We start from the raw sequence: 18,846 nt of genomic DNA, 5'->3' as shown, positions 1-18,846 counted from the left end.
GTAGATGTAGATGTAGATTAATTATAATTGCCTTGTACATGAGCAGAGTACCCAAAAGCCTATACTTCGTGGCAGCTAAATAAAATGGAAAAAAAAAATTACTCGACTATAGAGAAGGAGATGCTCTGCCTGATTCATGATATCACATGCTGCCTATATGGTAGTTGTCTCAAAGTCATACTGGATACACAGAGTAAAAATGATTGATGGGTCTCAGGAATCTGACTAGCTGCCAAACACAATATGTTTCATGGCTTAATAAATTTGATACTGAAGTAGTATTCCACTCATGGAAAACACATGACAATGCCGACAGATTAAGTTGTAAGGCACTCATGCTGGAATATGTTGGTATTTCTGCAGATGAGCCATGGACAGCTCAGACTACTGACAAAGAATGTCTACAATTTACAGTGCAAGCCCAGTTCTGTGCTGATGATGAAGTGTTGTAGAAACAAAGTGCTGGTGGATTACAGTTGTGTTGAGAGTTTAGTGACGAAGTGATGAAGCAGGCCAATGACTTCATTTTAACAGGGCATTGGGGTTGCCATACTAATGAGTGACATGTTGCAGAAAATTACTGCTGGTAAACACAAAAGATACACGTAGAACAATATGTGAAAAACTGCACACTCTGTACACAGAGGGCTGAGCTAAGTCATAAACAAATTGTCTTACAGAGGTTGCCTGAGACCAAAAGACCATTCCAGATGAATATTTTGCCCACAAAGGACAGCACCATAACAGTTGCTTATTTATTTTGCCACATAAAACCAAATAATTGGCTGACAGAGAACTGTTTTATTTACATATCATTCCAGATGTTTGGTATGTGCACAGAGACAGGTGAGGATCGAGGTGTCTTAACTTTTTACATTATTTAGCCACGACCACAGCAGGCGAAGACAGTAGCTCAAGCAATGATGAACCACTGGATTTTAAAGTTTGGGACACTGGAGACTGTTATAAATAATCATAGTAAACACATTGTGTCAGAGTTAAACAAACAGTTGAGGATACTTTTATGAATTTGTATGTTACAGATGAAAACATTACACCCACAGTCCAACAGGACAAGCGTGTAGAACCATAGACGTAAAGGTTGAATTGTTATATGAATAGTCATCATAGTGACTGGGACGCTCTACTGCCATATGTAGTAGCAGTTTATAACTCAAAGGTGCACACCAAAGTACTGGACAATAACTGCATGAGATTGTTTTGAACTATGTGAACTACCCCTGGGAAATATGTACCAGCAGTGCATAATTTTGCTGAGTGTTTGAAGGGCATTTGCGCCAGGTTAAAAGCATGGATACAAAAGACTTGGAGTTGCAGGAAAGGGCACTAAAAGAGAAGCCCAAGCTGCCCAAGTACCATGTTGGACAATGGTTAATGTTGACCAATCACTATCTTCTGAAATGAAAGACAAAGAAATGTATTATGTGATACCAGTGGACCTTACCAGGTAATTGATATGGCACCTCTGGCCAATGTAAATTTACAACTGCAGATTCATATCTCAGTGATATTCATGAGATGTGTCTCACTATCTGATGGTGCTCCAGAAACCCTGCCTCAATTACCAGTGGCTTCCTCCTAAGGTGGGAGGAAGATGGGCATGAAGAAAGGTAGAATCTGACAAGAGGAATGAGTTATCTGTATGCCCTAAGTTCACAATGTGGCCTACAAAGTTAACTGACAATTTCCTCTCCCTCAATAGGTATGTCAATTTTACCTCCTCTTTTTATAACTGGGAACGTCTGTGTGTGTGTCTGATGGGTTGTGTACATCAACAGGAACTGCAATTAAAATCATAAAATGTGCTACATTTATTCAAGACTTACAAATGAGCATGAAGGAAGCATTTTACTGTATTTAAGTATGGGTTTAGGCAATATGATTATTATTTGGTAAAGTGTGTACCTGTCAAAGTAATAGTGAGGTGCCGTAGTACAAACTGGTAACAGACAGCAGGTTGCCACCGAGTGCAAATGGGTGTGTTAATGTATGCCAGTGTTGGGCATCTAACTTCAAGGCTACAGATCCTGTTCTCAAAAATGATGATGAAGTCTGAACAGCAGAGGGAGAGCGATGTATAACTGGTCACACTCAACAGTTACTATCTGCTTCGGAACAGCTGCAGTGTCGGGCAGAGAGGGTCACAGATGCCCTACAATGCTGGTACATACAGTTCCAGGGTAATGTGAGCTCAATGTATCCTGCTTGGAGAAACCTGCATATGAATGTCCCTGGTAAGTGATTACAGGCCGAAATGAATGTTTGCAAAGTGTAGAGTCACACTGGCTCTTTTCAGTAGCAGACCCGGTAGTTGCCATTTGCACAGGCTGTGACCAGGGCTGCTTAAGTAATTCATGACAATTATAGCTCCACAGCTAGGATCTGCTAAGAAATGGCACCCATTGTGACACCTCTGGTTCATCCTTCTGGCTGCCTGCTACCATTACATCATGAAACACCACATATTCCTTACTCTCCCTGCCCAACCTTCCATATGAAATTATACGTAGAGAAAATGTGAGTTACCTGATGCTACCACAGATTCGACCCTTCTCGCACCTGTAGAGTGAATGCTAGCTGCTCATAATTGTCAGACTTCTACTGGGCTACTGTTTGGGCATTTACAACAGTGTTAAGGAATATAACAGGTACTCCATGTGAAGGATTTCAGTCACACCCACAATTTTACTAGTGACAGTCACTGCTTATTATTATCTGAGGCACATAACTGCACAGATCTTGCCCCCACCAACCTCCTACCTGCATGCTTTATAGTAAAAGTGTTGGCATCCATAAGAAAGATGCTTAGCTGTTAAGGTATCATAGAAGAACTACAGGTACTTTGAGGCACAGACTAACTGAATGTGCCCGCAATGAACTTTGGAAAATTAACTAGTTCCAGATACAGCAACAGAGAGTGAGTTTGGAGAGTCAAATTCTTTGAAGAGGAAAAGAGTGTAATGGCACAGGCTTAGCCAAGAGGACTCAATGCAGTAATATGATATTTGCTAGTGCAGCATTACACCACAGCATCCGCTGGGTGCTGCCACCCACCTGCTGATCAGTGCCTGGTTAGTTATCGAGACCGGGCATGCTTCTGCAAGCAGAATATGTGACATATGAGAGAGGAGCACCACAACAAACCCAATTAAGTGCATATAAATACTGGCTTTCTGGACAGGTTGATCACCAAATCAACAAATTGGCCAGTCAGTGTCCATTGCAGTGTCAGCTTCTGTTGTGAGGTTGTTACTGATCCAATGTTACTTTGACAGAACTGTCTGCCAGGGGATCCAGCTGCAACACTGATGGGCCCAAGGTCAAACTGATGCCCTCCTGGGCACCGAACCACTGGGCATACTGCCTTATATGCCTGACTGGGTTACACTCCCTGGACGTCTACACTCCTCTCATCTGCCACGGCTCAGGCAGGCTACCAGTCTGACATGCACTCAACCTGGTCGTGCCAGTCTGCCGCATCAGCTTGGCCTCAGATGGGAATGTTTACTGCATGAGGTTGAGCCGTGCCTCATCTGCACTGGCCAATGCAACTGCAGACATCTTCATGACATTTTGCTGTCTTCACCCACCTTCCAATGCCTGCTAATTGTTACTAATACAAACTGTCAGAAAGTAAAAAAGATATTCCACTCTCATCAAGATAATCCTCAATAATTCCTATAGTGAATATCACCTACTGTATATACTGACTTTGCAAAGTAAAATTCTTTGAATAATTTATGAGTAAAAATTTGACTGCAGTCTCCAAAATTGTAGGTGTGTACCATTACATTTGGTGTTTCAAATACTACTCTGTTGAGGTGCCAAAATAATATGTTACTAACTACTGAGTTGTTATGTTTTTGTTTAAAGTCATTAGAAAGCCTCCTAAGGGTAAATGATAGGGTGTCATGAGAAATACACTCTTGGCAAAGGGTAAAGATAACAAATTGACACAATTCATTTATTCATGTTATCAAAGAAAATTCAGTCAAGATTGCTAATAAATTAGGAAACAGAATTTCTGCACAGTACTCATATTCAGAAGGCAAAATGTTTAGTACTGCCAATAGAAATGTATAAAAATAAAAGTGATGACACTAGCAGAAATAGCTTCCAGAACTATGAGTTTCTTCCTCCAGAAGGAGACAGGTATATAGGTTTGGAAAGATAAAAAACTAAGTACAGGTCCTTGGACTTCAGAATGTTGGGGTCCCACCTGTAGTGGGGATAAGTGTAGACAAAGATGAAAGGGGAGGCATCATAGAGAGTAACAGGTCAGAGACGGTACACTGGCAAGCACTGGGGCAGCTTCTGTCCCAAGATGATCAGGAGAGTGTGAGGGCACCACCCACCCTCATTCTCACTACTGGTGTGTCCCTCTTTTCCTTTGTTCCAAATGACCTGCCCCTACATTTAAGCTTTCCCATCTGACACCTCTCCTCTCCCAAAGAAAGGAACTGACAGCTTTCCAAAAGCTACGCTAGCGTCATCACTTATACTTTTATCTGTGTCTGTCAGCAATACCAAACATTTCACCTCCTGAACGTAAGTACTAGCCAGCTATTCTGTCCCATAATTAATTACAACAATGACATACTATGTAAGATAACTAGCTGTTACCCACTGTTTTGCTCACATATCAGTAATGTTGTTGTGATGAGTGATGGTAAGCAAGCTAGTAATTTTACAGTTTCTGTGTATATAGTGGTGTAGAGATGTATACATAAAAAACTTATGCAGTGCCGGTAGGTAAGTACATAATGAATGTTTTTCAATTGTTTTGCTCCCCAAAATTCTCCCAAATTCCACATGTAAATATATGACTCTGTTTGTTGTAGAGCCTTTAAATGACACTGACGTCATCTGCAAGCATCTTGGAAACTTTGAGACATGCATGGTGCTCAGTGTCTAAAATGCGATGGGCTTGTGACTGTTCTGATGTCTCTGTAGCTTTTAGGGCTGCCCGACAGTCTGCATCCAAGTTCTGGCAGACATGAGATTGCTCTGAGGTTTGATGCATTTGAGTAATTTTTGCAGCTTGAGCTCTCTTAGAACTATGCACTAAATCAGACTTATGTTGGAGAGGCTTACAGTGATAGTTTTAAATATGGTCCTCAGGTTTATCATGCAATTTTATTTTTGTATCTCAATCAAAACTCTCTAGCTATGCTAGGTGGTGTAGGAACTCAATATCATAAACCATGCACATAACAACACTGAATTTTCACTGTCATGGAATAATCTATACACACTTAGAGTTGCCAACCACCATGCCAGCATCGTCTGCATGCCACTCATGTACAACATATTTAAAAATGTTAATAATACTCAAAAAGATACAACTTTCTACAGCAGCCTACGGTCTTCCTCAGGGTTTAGGCTACCTCCATACCACAATACCATCAGGATTGGTTCAGCAGAGAGTCATGAAAACGTAACAGAGTGATTTACTTTCACAATTACTAATACTGGTATTAGTATAGACATATTAATTAAACCACTGAGAAGTGAATAAGCATTGTATTGATTACAGTGAATCATATCCTGTAGAACATACCAACCAATAACAGCATTTTCACACATATAATTAAGTTCAAAAGTGAGAGAGCAAATAGCTTTTTCAAAAAGTAAACATTTTCCCTTAATTTGCATAATATTCTTCAAATGAATAAATATCTTGTACAACACACTTTGTAAAATAGCCTATCTCCTTCATCAGAGTTCAAGCTATTTGACACCAAATTACATGGATATCGGTTCAGTAGTTTAGTTGTGAAAATGTTACAGAGAGAGTTACTTTCACATTTATAAGTAATGTGCAAGTATGGATTTGCTTGGATTCAACATATTGAGGATCGTACAAGAATTGTATTCTGGCTATTAGCCACAGCTGTGCCCGGAATCAGTAAAATGAAATGAAATGTTCATAGGGCTTTACTGCCCAGGAGACGCCAACTGGGATGTTCAAAAGCTTGGCACAAGTCTTTTGACGCCACTTCAGCGACTTGCATGTCAATGATGGTAAAATGATGATGAGGACAATGTTCTCTACCAGCGAAAAAAAACACCAACCTGGCTGGGCACAGAACCCTAGAACCCATGATCATGAAGCCTCAGTGCTAACCACATAACCACAAGGTGTTCATGCAAATTTAAACAGAGGCACATGACTCCCAGTGGCAAAAATGTGATGGGGTTTGTGACTGATGTTAGTGTGGATTAAACAAGCGGAATTGTATAAAAATTGTATTCATTAAGTTGAACTGTATTATGTAGAACATATCAAACAATACAAAGATTTTCACAAATATGAAGTTCAAAAATCAAAGAGTAAATAACTCTTTTAAAGAGTAATTGTTGTTCCATATTGAATGTTATACTCTTCAAATCAATAACTATATTGTACTAGATACTTTCTAAAATAGCCTATGTTCTTCCTCAGCATTCAAGCTGCCTCCATACCAAATTTTATGAAAATTGGTTCAGTGGGATGGTCATGAGAGCATAACAGATAGGGTTACTTTTGCATTTACAATATTAGTATGGATTAAAAAATGAATGATATTATATTCTTACAAAAGAAAACTGCTTTTTTCATTTAGTAATATTGCTTCAAGAGAGGTAAGAACAAAAACATAATACATCTTACCTCATGCGGTCCACACTTTCTATTGGAAAGCCAAAATTAACAATAACCTGGACAATTTCACCCAGATTCCCTGCTTCCATTTCCCTTCTCAGCATGTCATATGCAGGAAAACAACGAGACCAAATTGCTTCCATCAAAAACAATCCTTTCTCCCTCGCTAATGAAATCAGTTCAGTTGTTTCTTTCAAATTCATAGTCAATGGCTTTTCACAGAGTATAGGCTTCCCATTATTCAACATCATCTTTCCAATAGGAAGATGCTGCGGATGGACAGCTCCAATGTATACAACATCTGCAAAAATATGATAATTGCTTAAAAACAATCAAAAACACAAATAATTTTATGATAAAGCAATAGTGATGTGTTAAACTTCTGTGCCGGACTGGGACTTCAATCTCTCACTTGCCTTTCCAAGCAGTGTACGAGGGTTGGAACTTAAATAGTGGCAACTAATTATTCACAACTGAAACAAAAGAGTTAGAGTTACATGTTTGCACCTGTTACTGTCCTTCAAAGTAATCACCAGTGTTGGGTAGAACCCGTTGCCAACAATGTGGAAGGCGTAGTATACCATTAGCAGAGCCTGTTCTGTTGACGGTGCGAATGGAGCGGTCTACTGCCTGTCGAATCTCTGAAACAGTTCTGAAGCAAATGCCATCAAATGGTTCCTTCATCTTCGGAATCAAACCAAAGTCACAAGAACTTGAGTCCGGGAATATGGTGGATGGTACAGTACTTCCCAGGCCCATCGACTGAACAGAGCAGCCACAGCTTGCGCTGTATGCGCCCGCACGTAGTCATGCAAAATGATGGGTGGGTTGTGCAGAAAGTGTTGCAGCTTGTTTTGCAAAGCTGGTCCCAGGGGATGCTCCAAAAACGAACAGTAATACTGTGCACTGAGGTCTGCCGCAGAGGAATGTAATGCATTAGGATAACATCATCACAGTCGTACACGAGAATCACTATAACTTTAGACTGTGCCATTCATGCCATCAACAGAACAGGCTCTGCTAACGGTATACTATGCCTACCACATCACTGGCAATGGGTTCTACACAATTCTGGTGACTACTTTGAAGGACAGTAACAGGTGCAAACTTGTAAAACTTTTGTATCGGTCGTGAATAAATAGCTGTCACTATTTAAGTTCCAACCCTCATATTTACATTTTAGGTATCTAAACAACTTCAGACAGTTAAACTATCTACCACTTTCACATCAGGTAAGCATGGAATTGAAAGACAAAGGTATTGGCAAACTAAATCTATGAAATATTTCAGACAACATAACTGGGCAATTTGTGGTTCAATCGCTGAATCAATTTTTGTGTTTCCTCTAGAATTTCTATATAAGTGACAGAAAAAGAGAAAACCATATGAAGGACAAGGGATAAGAAGGGCAAAAAGTACAGGGCTATTACAAATGATTGAAGCGATTTCACAGCTCTACAATAACTTTATTATTTGAGATATTTTCACAATGCTTTGCACACACATACAAAAACTCAAAAAGTTTTTTTGGGCATTCACAAATGTTCGATATGTGCCCCTTTAGTGATTTGGCAGACATCAAGCAGATAATCAAGTTCCTCCCACACTCGGTGCAGCATGTCCCCATCAATGAGTTCGAAAGCATCGTTGATGCAAGCTCGCAGTTCTGGCACGTTTCTTGGTAGAGGCGGTTTAAACACTGAATCTTTCACATAACCCCACAGAAAGAAATCGCATGGGGTTAAGTCGGGAGAGCATGGAGGCCATGACATGAATTGCTGATCATGATCTCCACCACGACCGATCCATCGGTTGTCCAATCTGCTGTTTAAGAAATGCCGAACATCATGATGGAAGTGCGGTGAAGCACCATCCTGTTGAAAGATGAAGTCGGTCTCTAGTCGTGGCATGAGCCAATTTTCCAGCATGTCCAGATACATGTGTCCTGCAACGTTTTTTTCGCATAAGAAAAAGGGGCCGTAAACTTTAAACTGTCAGATTGCACAAAACACGTTAACTTTTGGTGAATTGCGAATTTGCTGCACGAATGCGTGAGGATTCTCTACCGCCCAGATTCGCACATTGTGTCTGTTCACTTCACCATTAAGAAAAAATGTTGCTTCATCACTGAAAACAAGTTTCGCACTGAACGCATCCCCTTCCATGAGCTGTTGCAACCGCGCCGAAAATTCAAAGCGTTTGACTTTGTCACCAGGTGTCAGGGCTTGTAGCAAGTGTAAACGGTAAGGCTTCTGCTTTAGCCTTTTCCGTAAGATTTTCCAAACCATCAGCTGTGGTACGTTTAGCTCCCTGCTTGCTTTATTCGTCGACTTCTGCGGGCTACGCGTGAAACTTGCCTGCACGCGTTCAACCGTTTCTTCGCTCACTGCAGGCCGACCCGTTGATTTCCCCTTACAGAGGCATCCGGAAGCTTTAAACTGCGCATACCATCGCCGAATGGAGTTAGCAGTTGGTGGATCTTTGTTGAACTTCATCCTGAAGTGTTGTTGCACTGTTATGACTGACTGATGTGAGTGCATTTCAAGCTCGACATACGCTTTCTCGGCTCCTGTCGCCATTTTGTCTCACTGCGCTCTCAAGCGCTCTGGCGGCAGAAACCTGAAGTGCGGCTTCAGCCGAACAAAACTTTATGAGTTTTTCTACGTGTCTGCAGTGTGTCGTGACCATATGTCAATGAATGGAGCTACAGTGAATTTATGAAACCGCTTCAATCATTTGTAATAGCCCTGTATAGTGATTAAATGGGATGAGGTCTCAGATAATTATGATTATAATGTTGGTGAGTATAATGACATTGATTATGATAAAGAAACAATATTTAGGTTAACAAAGGCCATGCAGCGAGATAGTATACATGGTCAAGAGAAAACAGAAGAAGAATCGAAGTGGAAGAATACTGAGAATGAAAATGTACAAAATAAGAGAGAAAAAAGGGAAGCAACGGAGAAGACTGACTATAATTAATCTCAAAAAGGTTTAGGAAACCAGTAAATTTTACCAAAGGGTTCTATGTTGCCTTAATGGAAATATAGTTGAGAATACTAGCTTCAATTCTTATAAGTAACTTTCTAGCTCAGCGGATTACAAATAGTCAGCTGGCTTAGTTTAATGTTATTTGTTCACTGGCCTGTAATACACAGCAACAACAACAAAGCAGTCCCACCGAGAATGCTGCTCTCGAACACGGGATGAGTTGGTTGACATTCGTAAGCAGATGGGAATCACTATGACTACTGTCAAATGATTGCCAACTGCTGTGAATCAGTGTGTTAGAAGAGCTCCCAAGAGTCGTGTACCTGTGATAGCGGTACCTTTGTACTATTGTCTCCTGTGAATTCTGTCTCCTCTCGAGGAAGAACAGGATCTGACATTAGTTGTCCACTTGACTGCGAGTAGCATATTGATGGTAGATGTAGGCATCCTGTACAAGGCAGACAGGGACCAGGGAGAACTCCGGGTATTATACCAATCCCCCTAACCAACAAGTTCAAGGTGCTGTACTTCATTGAAACTAAACCAGTGGGACTCTCTTCACATGTTTTAGGGAAATCTGTTTAGTCTAGTGTTAAGAGGACACAAATGCAAAAGGGTAGGGGTCTATTAATCGTCAGCAGTTCACGTGTACAGCAAATAATGGTAAGAAGGGACAGAAAAGAACATCAGATGCACTCAGTGTATATGCCTGGAGGCCTCATTCAACATGTTGAAGACACTACTGAAGATCCAATGAAGGAACAGGGTGCAACCAAACTGCAGATCATGACACACATTGGAACAAACAATGTCTGTCGTATGGGCTCCGAGGTCATTCCAGTGACTGGCAAAGAAGGGTGAGAAGACCAGCCTTATGCACAGAGTTCCCACAAAGCATACAATTTGCAGCACTGTCCCCAGAACTGATCTTGGCCCCTGGTTCTTAGTCAACGGGAAGGAATGAAACACAGAATTCGAAGGTTCTGTGAAAAGTTACGCTGTGACTTCCTGGATTTGCACCATAGGGTTGAGACTTGTAGGGTCCTGCAATTGGGTCAGGTGTGCACTACACATCAGAGGCTGCTACCCAGGTACCTTACAATGTTTGTGGGGTGCACACAAGGGCTTTTTAGATTAAGTGGCTCTCCACCCAGTCCCTCTAAAGACAGCTGTATGAGACCCACAAGTATAAGTGTAAGACCCAAAAGAATGCTGCCCACATGCACAACAAAATGTCAGAGTTTGAAGTCCTCCTGAAAATCAGTGAAGCTCATATAATACTAGGTACAGAAAGCTGGTTGAAACCTGAAATTGATAGCAGTGAGACTGCTGGGAAAAAGTTTAAGCGTATATTGAAATGGGAGGATATTGGGAAATGGGAGTGGGTATTTGTTGCAGTAGACGAGAAACTCAAATACACAGAAATAGAAATTGAAGCTGCATGCAAGACTGAGCAAATCTCAGTATCAGGGATGGGCATTAAATGCTAACTGGATCCTTCTATTGCCCACCAGACTCGACTACTAATGTAACCAAAAAATTTAGAGAAAACCTCAGTTTGCTTGTATGCAAGTTCCCAACTAACACTGTATCATCATTGGAGACTTCAATTATTCAACAATCAATTGGAAAAATCACAGTTTTGTTAGTTTTGGGTGGAATAAGACATCCTGTAAAACATTGCTAAATGCCTTCTCTGTAAACTATCTACAGGGTGAAAAGTATTTAAACCGACAAACTCTGGGAGGTTGTAGGGGACATCAAAACAAATATTTTTCCCTAATGTCATTTTTTCCTATGAGGATCATTTAAACTGGTGGAGGCTGTATTACACTCTGCAGTTGCTAGAGGCTGTATTACGATCTTCAGTTGTTACAGGGCGTATTAACGCTCTTCAGTTGTAGGCAACTGCTGTCCACCAGTGTAGTAGTGCATTGTCTCTGTTTACTAATGGAATGATACACCTGGAGTGTGTACACTGGTATGGTTGGTGCGTACTACATAGCGCACCACAACGGACGAGCTGCACAGCGGGTTTATCAACAACAATATCCTAATCGCCGTAACCCGCATCATACGACCTTCGCTGCTGTGTACCAACATCTGGGTAAGACCAGATCATTTAGCAGATTAACTGGACAGGGACGCCTTCACACGGCAACAATGCTGCAAGTTGAGGAAGCTGTCTTGCAGCATGTGGAGCGGGATCCTTCAATCAGCATTCGTGCAATTGCACGTAACATGGGGACGAATCAGACGAATGTAAGAACAGTCCTTCGAGGGCAATTGTTACATCCATTTCACTTACAGCGTGTCCACAACCTGGAACCAGTTGATTATCCACCCAGAGCACACTTTGCGCAGTGGTACCTGGAACAGTGTGAAATGCATCCTACATTTCCATCCTCTGTGTTGTTTACCGACGAAGCAACGTTCAGGCGTGACTGAGTCTTCAACATGCACAATTCGCATGTTTGGAGTGAGGATAACCCACGTCACAGTTACTAGCACTCAACAAGTGCAGTTCTTCTTTAATGTGTGGGTTTGTGTTGTTGGGGACTGTGTAATTGGGCCGTATCTGCTACCTAGTTGTTGTCTCTTGGTCATAAAAAAATGGAAAAGTGTTTGTTGGTTTAATTAATTTGTCACCGGAGAAATCTTCCTCTACCGGTTTAAATACTCATCATAGGAAAAAATGACTTTAGGGAAAAATATTTGTTTTGATGTCGCCTACAACCTCCTAGAGTTTGTCAGTTTAAATACTTTTCACCCTGTAGAACAGACAGTTTGCAACATAAGTCATGATGGAAATATATTGTATCTAACAGCGAGAAATAGACCTGACCTCTCTGAGGGTGTCCACTTCAAAACTGGTATCAGTGACCCTGATGTGGTTGTGGCAACAATGATTACCAAAGTACAAAGGACAACTCAAACAAGTGAAAAGGTATGTGTGTTCAGTATAGCAGATTAAAAACCAGTAGCGTCATATCTGGATGAGGAACTATGAACCTTCAGCACAGGGCAGGGGCATGTAGAGGAAATATAGCTCAAGTTTAAAACAGTTGACCATGCACTGGATAAGGCAGTCAGGTTGATGCAGTATTTCTTGATTTCTGAAAAGCATTTGACTCAGTACCATATCCACGCTTGTTATCAAAAGTACAATTGTACAAGGTATCAAGTGGACTTTGTGACTGGATTGAGGATTTTTTTGGTACGGAGCATGCAGCAAGCTATCTTGGATGGAGAGTCATCAACAGATGTTGAAGTAACTTGGGTGTGCCCAAGGGAAATGAGTTGGGATCCTTACTGTTCGTAATGTATATAAATCACCTTGCAGACCATATTAATAGTAACCTCAGACTTTTTGCAGATGATGCAGTTATCTGTAACGAAGTACTGTCTGAAAGAGGCTGCATAAATATTCAGCCAGCTCTCGATAAGATTTCAAAGTGTTTCAAAGATTGGTAATTTACTTTAAATTTTCATAAATGTAAAATTCTGCACTTCACAAACCAAAAAAATGTAATACCCTATGACTATAATATCAATGAACCACAGCCGGAATCAGTCAACTCAAACAATTACCCGGGTGCTACAATTTGTAGGGATATGAAATGGAATGAGCGCACAGACTTAGTCATGGGTAAAGCAGTTGGCAGAATTCAGTTTACTGGCAGAATAATGGGGAAATGTAATTAGTCTACAAAGGAGATTGCAAACAAATCACATTTGCGACCAGTTCTAGAATATTGCTGAAATGTGTGGGACCCGTACCGAAAGGCACTAAACCATAATACTGAACGTATACAGAGAAGGGCAGCATGAATGGTCACAGGTTTGTTTGACCCATGGGAGAGTGTCACAGAGATGCTGAAGAAATGAACTGGCAGAGCCTTGAAGACAGATGTTAATCACCCTGGGGAAGCCTATTTACAAAGTTTCAAAAACCAGCTTTAATTGATGACTCTATGAATATATTACAACCCCGTACGTATTGCTTCCGTAGTGATTGTGTGGACAGGATTAGATTAATTACAACATGCACTGAGGCATTTAAATAATCACTCTTCCTGTGCCCCATAAATGAATGGTAGGGGAGAAAACCCTAGTAACTGCTATAATGGGACTTACCCTCTGCCACGTACTTAACAGTGGTTTTCTGAGTACTAATGTAGATGTAGAGAGAATGGGAAGATCAGAACAACCAAAAGAATTTCAAGAAGAAAAAAATCAGAGTGTACCTGTTAACTGAATTAAAATGTCAAATTGTTCATAAGCATGGATGGAAGTACTCAACTGCACCTTGTAGATATATTCTTTATATGTGGCTCTGTATTGTTTTGGTACACTGATGAGCCAAAATATTGTGACCACCTGCTCAATAACATGTTGGCCCATCTTTGGAACACAATACATCACCAACTCTGCGTATCATGGATTCAACAGTTTGTTGGTAGGTTTGTGGAGGTATGTTGCACCAGATGTCCATTCACAAGTCATGTAATTTCCTTAAACACCAGTCCGGTGATTTGTGTATGCAGTGATGGCACTTGATAGCGACCAAAATGGGTTACTTGATTAAAATCAAGTGAATTTTGTGGCCAAGACATCAATGTGAGTACACTATAATGCTCCTCAAACCACAGCAGCACGATGCTGGCTTTGAAACACAGAGAATTATCCTGCTGGTAGATGACATCACTGGCAGGGAAGACATCAAGCATGAAGGAGTAAAAGTGCTCCACAGTGACCAACGTGTCTTTGATTACTACCAGAGATCCCACACGAGTGCACAGAATGTCTCCCACAGCATAATACTGCTCTCACCAGCCTGCATCCTTGGCATGGTGCATATTTTGAACTGCTGTTTGCATGGATGAGGGCGTTTGCAAAAATGACTATCAACTTGATGTAGCAAAACGTGATTCATTTGGCGAGGCGACACGTTTCCATTGATCTGTGGTCCAATTCCGATGATCCCATGGTCACTAGAATTGTAACTGACAATATTGTTGGGCCAATAAATGAACACATACGGTTGTCTGTTGTGGAGCCCCATGTTTGACAATGTACAATGAATGGTGTGCTCTGAAACTACTCGTGTGTGCAGCAGCATTGTGCCTTTTGGCAGAGATGCTACAGATTGGCACCTATCCTACTTTACACAGCAGGCAAGCCTCCAAATCCCATATTCTGTGAACAGTTGTGGGCATCCAACTACTTATCGCCCATTGAGAGTTTCACTGTCGTTCTACCATTTTCTACAGGTGCTCACTACAGCAGCATATGTACATTTGACCAGCTATCCCTTTTTCGAGATATTTGTTCACAGGCTCTGTGTAATATTAATATCACCCGTATCACAGATGCTTATGTCAGTACATTTCCCCATTTGCCGCCCTTGTTATCGCTTTAATAATTCTTCCGCATCCGTCTTTGATCCACTTATATACAAAGGGTGTTCAAAATGTTTTGCATGGTCATCTCTAATTTTTTTTTTTTTTTTTGCACGAGGAGAATGAAATTTTTTTTTTTTTTTTTCGAACATACTTGGAACATTTAGCTATAAGTTGGTATATAAAAGTATTTTCTTTTATTTAGAGATTAGCCATAATGGACCGTGAAGTAGATGTCAGATTGTGACAATGGTCAGTGATGGAGATCCTCTTCAAGAGCGGCGATGACTCTGCCACGTCGATTCACAGTCAAGTTGCTCCCTGTTTATGGGGAGGACACAGTGGATCGCAACAGTATCCAGCGGTGGTTGCAGAGGTTTAAAGCAGGTGATTTCTCTCTATTGGACAATCCAGGATGCGGTAGACCATCGACAGCAGTGAATGATGTGAATAAAGAGACCATTGACCAAATCATCCAAAATGACAGATGTGTAATGACACATGAAATGACTTGTTTGTCATTGGATAGTGCGGTATCTCTGGTATAGCCACTAGGGTACAGAAAACCTGTGCATGTTGGGTATCTAGATTACTGACAAGAGAAATGAAAACAATGCGAAAGAATGTGTGTGAGGGTCTCATGAAGACCTTTACTGAAGAGTGGAAACAGCGTTTTGATGGCGTCATTACCCAGGATGAAACATGGTTGTTTTTGTCCGAACCTGAGAGCAAAACCCAATCCACGGAGTGGCGTCACCCGGGTTCCCCTCAGAAGAAGAAACCAAGACTTTCACAAACAGCAGGCCAAAAGGTGATGGCCACCTTCTTCTGGGATCAGTGTGGTGTCATTTTCATTGACTTTTTGGAATCTGGCTCCACAATTAACCGGGACCGTAACTGTTTGTCATTGGAAAAGCTGCGACATGCCATCAAGACCCACAGACCACAGCTTCAGGGTCAGCTCATCAGACTACACCATGACAATGTCAAACACCATACAGCCCTTATGACACAGGAGAAAATCAGGAAAATGGGTTGTAAAATTGTTCCTTATCCTCCCTACAGTCCGGACTTGGCTCCATCTGATTTTTACCTCTTTGGTCGTCTGAAGGTCCACCTACATGGTAAAACATTTGATAGTGAGAAAGACCTATATCCTGCGTCAAGCGATGGTGTAAAAGTCAATCCCCAGAATTTTACCAAAGTGCATTTACATCATGGAAAGAACGTTGGGCCAGCTGCATCACAGCTGATGGAGGCTACATTGAGTAGGCTCAATACATAGCTAAATGTTCCAAGTATGTTGATAAAAAAATTTGTGCTCCTCCTGCAAAAAATAAAAAAAATAGAGATGACTGTGCAAAAATTTTTTATCATGCAACATTCCTGCAATTGCACCAGGTGACATCCAATCTCACAGAGGGCGGTGGTCATATGTTTTGGCTTATCAGTGTGAATTGCTTTTTTTCTCTCTCTCTTTTCCCAATTTATGTTTTAATGGATTGGCTTCAAAATGGTAACAGAACTTTTGAAAGTTATGCAGTTCTGTCACCATGGATTGTGTACATTTCAGTAAGTCAACTGCGTGTTTTGTGTCCCAAATTTATCAAAACTGCATAGAGTTCCCATAGATCACAAGGATATTCTTATGGATTTTGATCAAAACAATCACAGATTGGAGAAAAGAATTCAATAGTGCCAGTAGTATAACAACTGATATCAAATTCCAGAGTACTTCTAATAACGATACTTCAGAGCTTGCTAGGCCAGAGAGAAGAGTACTCAAAGTAAAACACGCTCATGAAAATGAAACTAAAGGCAGAAATGCACAAGAGTTGAGAGGGCAGAGGAGTAGTAATAATAATAATAATAAATAAAAATATATAGTTATTTAAAATGGAAGCAAGTGCTTCTAAAAAGAAGAAAGGGGGCTTATGAAGAAAGAAAGTAAGGATAGACAGAGTTGTGAAGCAGAAGAGAAAAGATAAATACTTACATACTGGAGTAAATTGAGAGCAGGTGGACTGCTAGGGCAATGTACACAGTGAAGAGCCTGTTCTGTTAATAGAGTTCACAGTTACTGGTACTTTGAAGAGAGATACAAATGGTAGCTTTCAAATATGAAGTCATGTTGCAGACATATAGCTTAACAGAGTAGTGATGCCACAAAAATTGGTGAAAAGTATACATGTGGATTACTCTCTACCATGCAGCTGTTATATTTCATTGTCTTTTATTTAAGAACACAAAAGTAACAAGGTAGGAAACATAAGAAAGGTCATTTAATTGAACAAAATATTGAGGAATATGGAAGAGAAGGGAATGGAAAAATACAGAAGAGGGTAGATGCATGGCGGATAATTTATTTAAGGCTAAATAAAGAACAAAGACAGGGAAAGGACAAAGCTAAACGAACTGCTTGAAGGAAAAACGCACGAAAATTTGCTAAAAAAATTGATGGCAAGTTTAAATATTAATAAGTTCTGCAGCACTTGCAGATAGCTGCTGTAGTTCGGTGGAACTTCTGTGTGAAGCTATTAATCCTTGAGCAGGCACACCTATTATAGTGTGTGCCAACTACAAATAACAGTGTCTTGCACCATTCCACTGTTGTTTTACAACTGCGATCCCATACCTATTCCTTCGTCATTGCTTCAGCTAACGCAATGGTACACTCTGTTGTCATACATCCGAGTGAGCAGTAGTAATATGAAATAATAATGGACTAGGTGAGAAAAAATTTATGATTTGTGCAAGTAAATGATCCAGATTCTGAGCTATCAGCACAATCCCACAATGAGGCAATTGTCTAGGAGTTAATTAGTGATCAGATAAGAGCTTGGCAGGAATCTGATGCAAATACACTGTTTAATGATCTGAAAGGGGTCATTACTAGGGGGTGACACTTGCACACAGAAACAGAGTGATTCTATGAAAGTTTATTTTATTACTGTTTAATTAAACAGAGATGTACCGTATTTAATTGAATCTAAGCTGCACTCGAATCTAAGCTGCACCTGAAAAATGAGACTCGAAATCAAGGGAAGAAAAAATTTCCCGAATCTAAGTCGCACCTGAAATTTGTGACTCTAAATTCAAGGGGAGAGGAAAGTTTTAGACCGCACCTCTAAATCGAAACAAAGTTGGTCCATTGTAATATGAGACACAATTTAGGTCGAATGAGTCAAGATACAGCTACGGTAGTTTGGTTCGGGTCGTAAGCTTAGCAGTTAAGCTTGACGAGGTAGCCATTGCTCTGCGTCAGGCGCTCCGTCCGTATTTATACAGGTACCCTTCCTTTTTCATGTGCTTCGTCTGGTTTGAATTGATTGCTTGTTTTGTTTTAATCTAATAGGTGCCGTTCTCTTTGTTATAGGTGCTTACGTCACTGTAAGCTGAAAATGCATTATTGTACTGTATCATGCATTGTTTGTGGCATTTTGACAATGAGTGTTTACGGCCTGTCTGCTCGCGGCATGGCTTGCTTTTGTGCACGATACTGCCGCTTACAATAAAAAAAAAAGAGGATTTGTCTCATTAGCAAAACAATGGCAAGAGACTGCTATTTGTTGTTACTTACACTGCTGCTTTCTTTTATAATGATCAACGAGAATCAAATAATAGACTGTGTGTGACAGAAGATGTTCTGAACGAGAGTTTAGCGAAAAAAATTTTGTGTTTGAAAATCTTTGCAGACGTCTCATTAGTACATTACATTCTGCACAGAAATTAGTCATCTTAGATTTAAAAATCTAGTCAGTTGCCGTGTTTCATTTCTGACAGTAT

At 40.6% G+C, this 18,846-nt stretch overlaps 1 protein-coding gene across 1 annotated transcript in view; it reads right to left on the bottom strand.

The window, feature by feature from the left end:
- Window positions 1-18,846, bottom strand: part of LOC124770032 (trans-1,2-dihydrobenzene-1,2-diol dehydrogenase-like) — a gene marked incomplete at its 5' end in the record, with an annotated part of 105,538 nt that overhangs the window by 52,828 nt on the left and 33,864 nt on the right. The window contains 1 exon segment of the mRNA XM_047249170.1: window positions 6,674-6,965. Coding sequence (XP_047105126.1) covers window positions 6,674-6,965 — 292 coding nt within the window.

The sequence above is a fragment of the Schistocerca piceifrons genome, unplaced genomic scaffold (assembly GCF_021461385.2).
Source record: "Schistocerca piceifrons isolate TAMUIC-IGC-003096 unplaced genomic scaffold, iqSchPice1.1 HiC_scaffold_726, whole genome shotgun sequence".
NCBI classification, from domain to species: domain Eukaryota; kingdom Metazoa; phylum Arthropoda; class Insecta; order Orthoptera; family Acrididae; genus Schistocerca; species Schistocerca piceifrons.
This window is presented reverse-complemented; position numbering and strand designations above follow the sequence as displayed.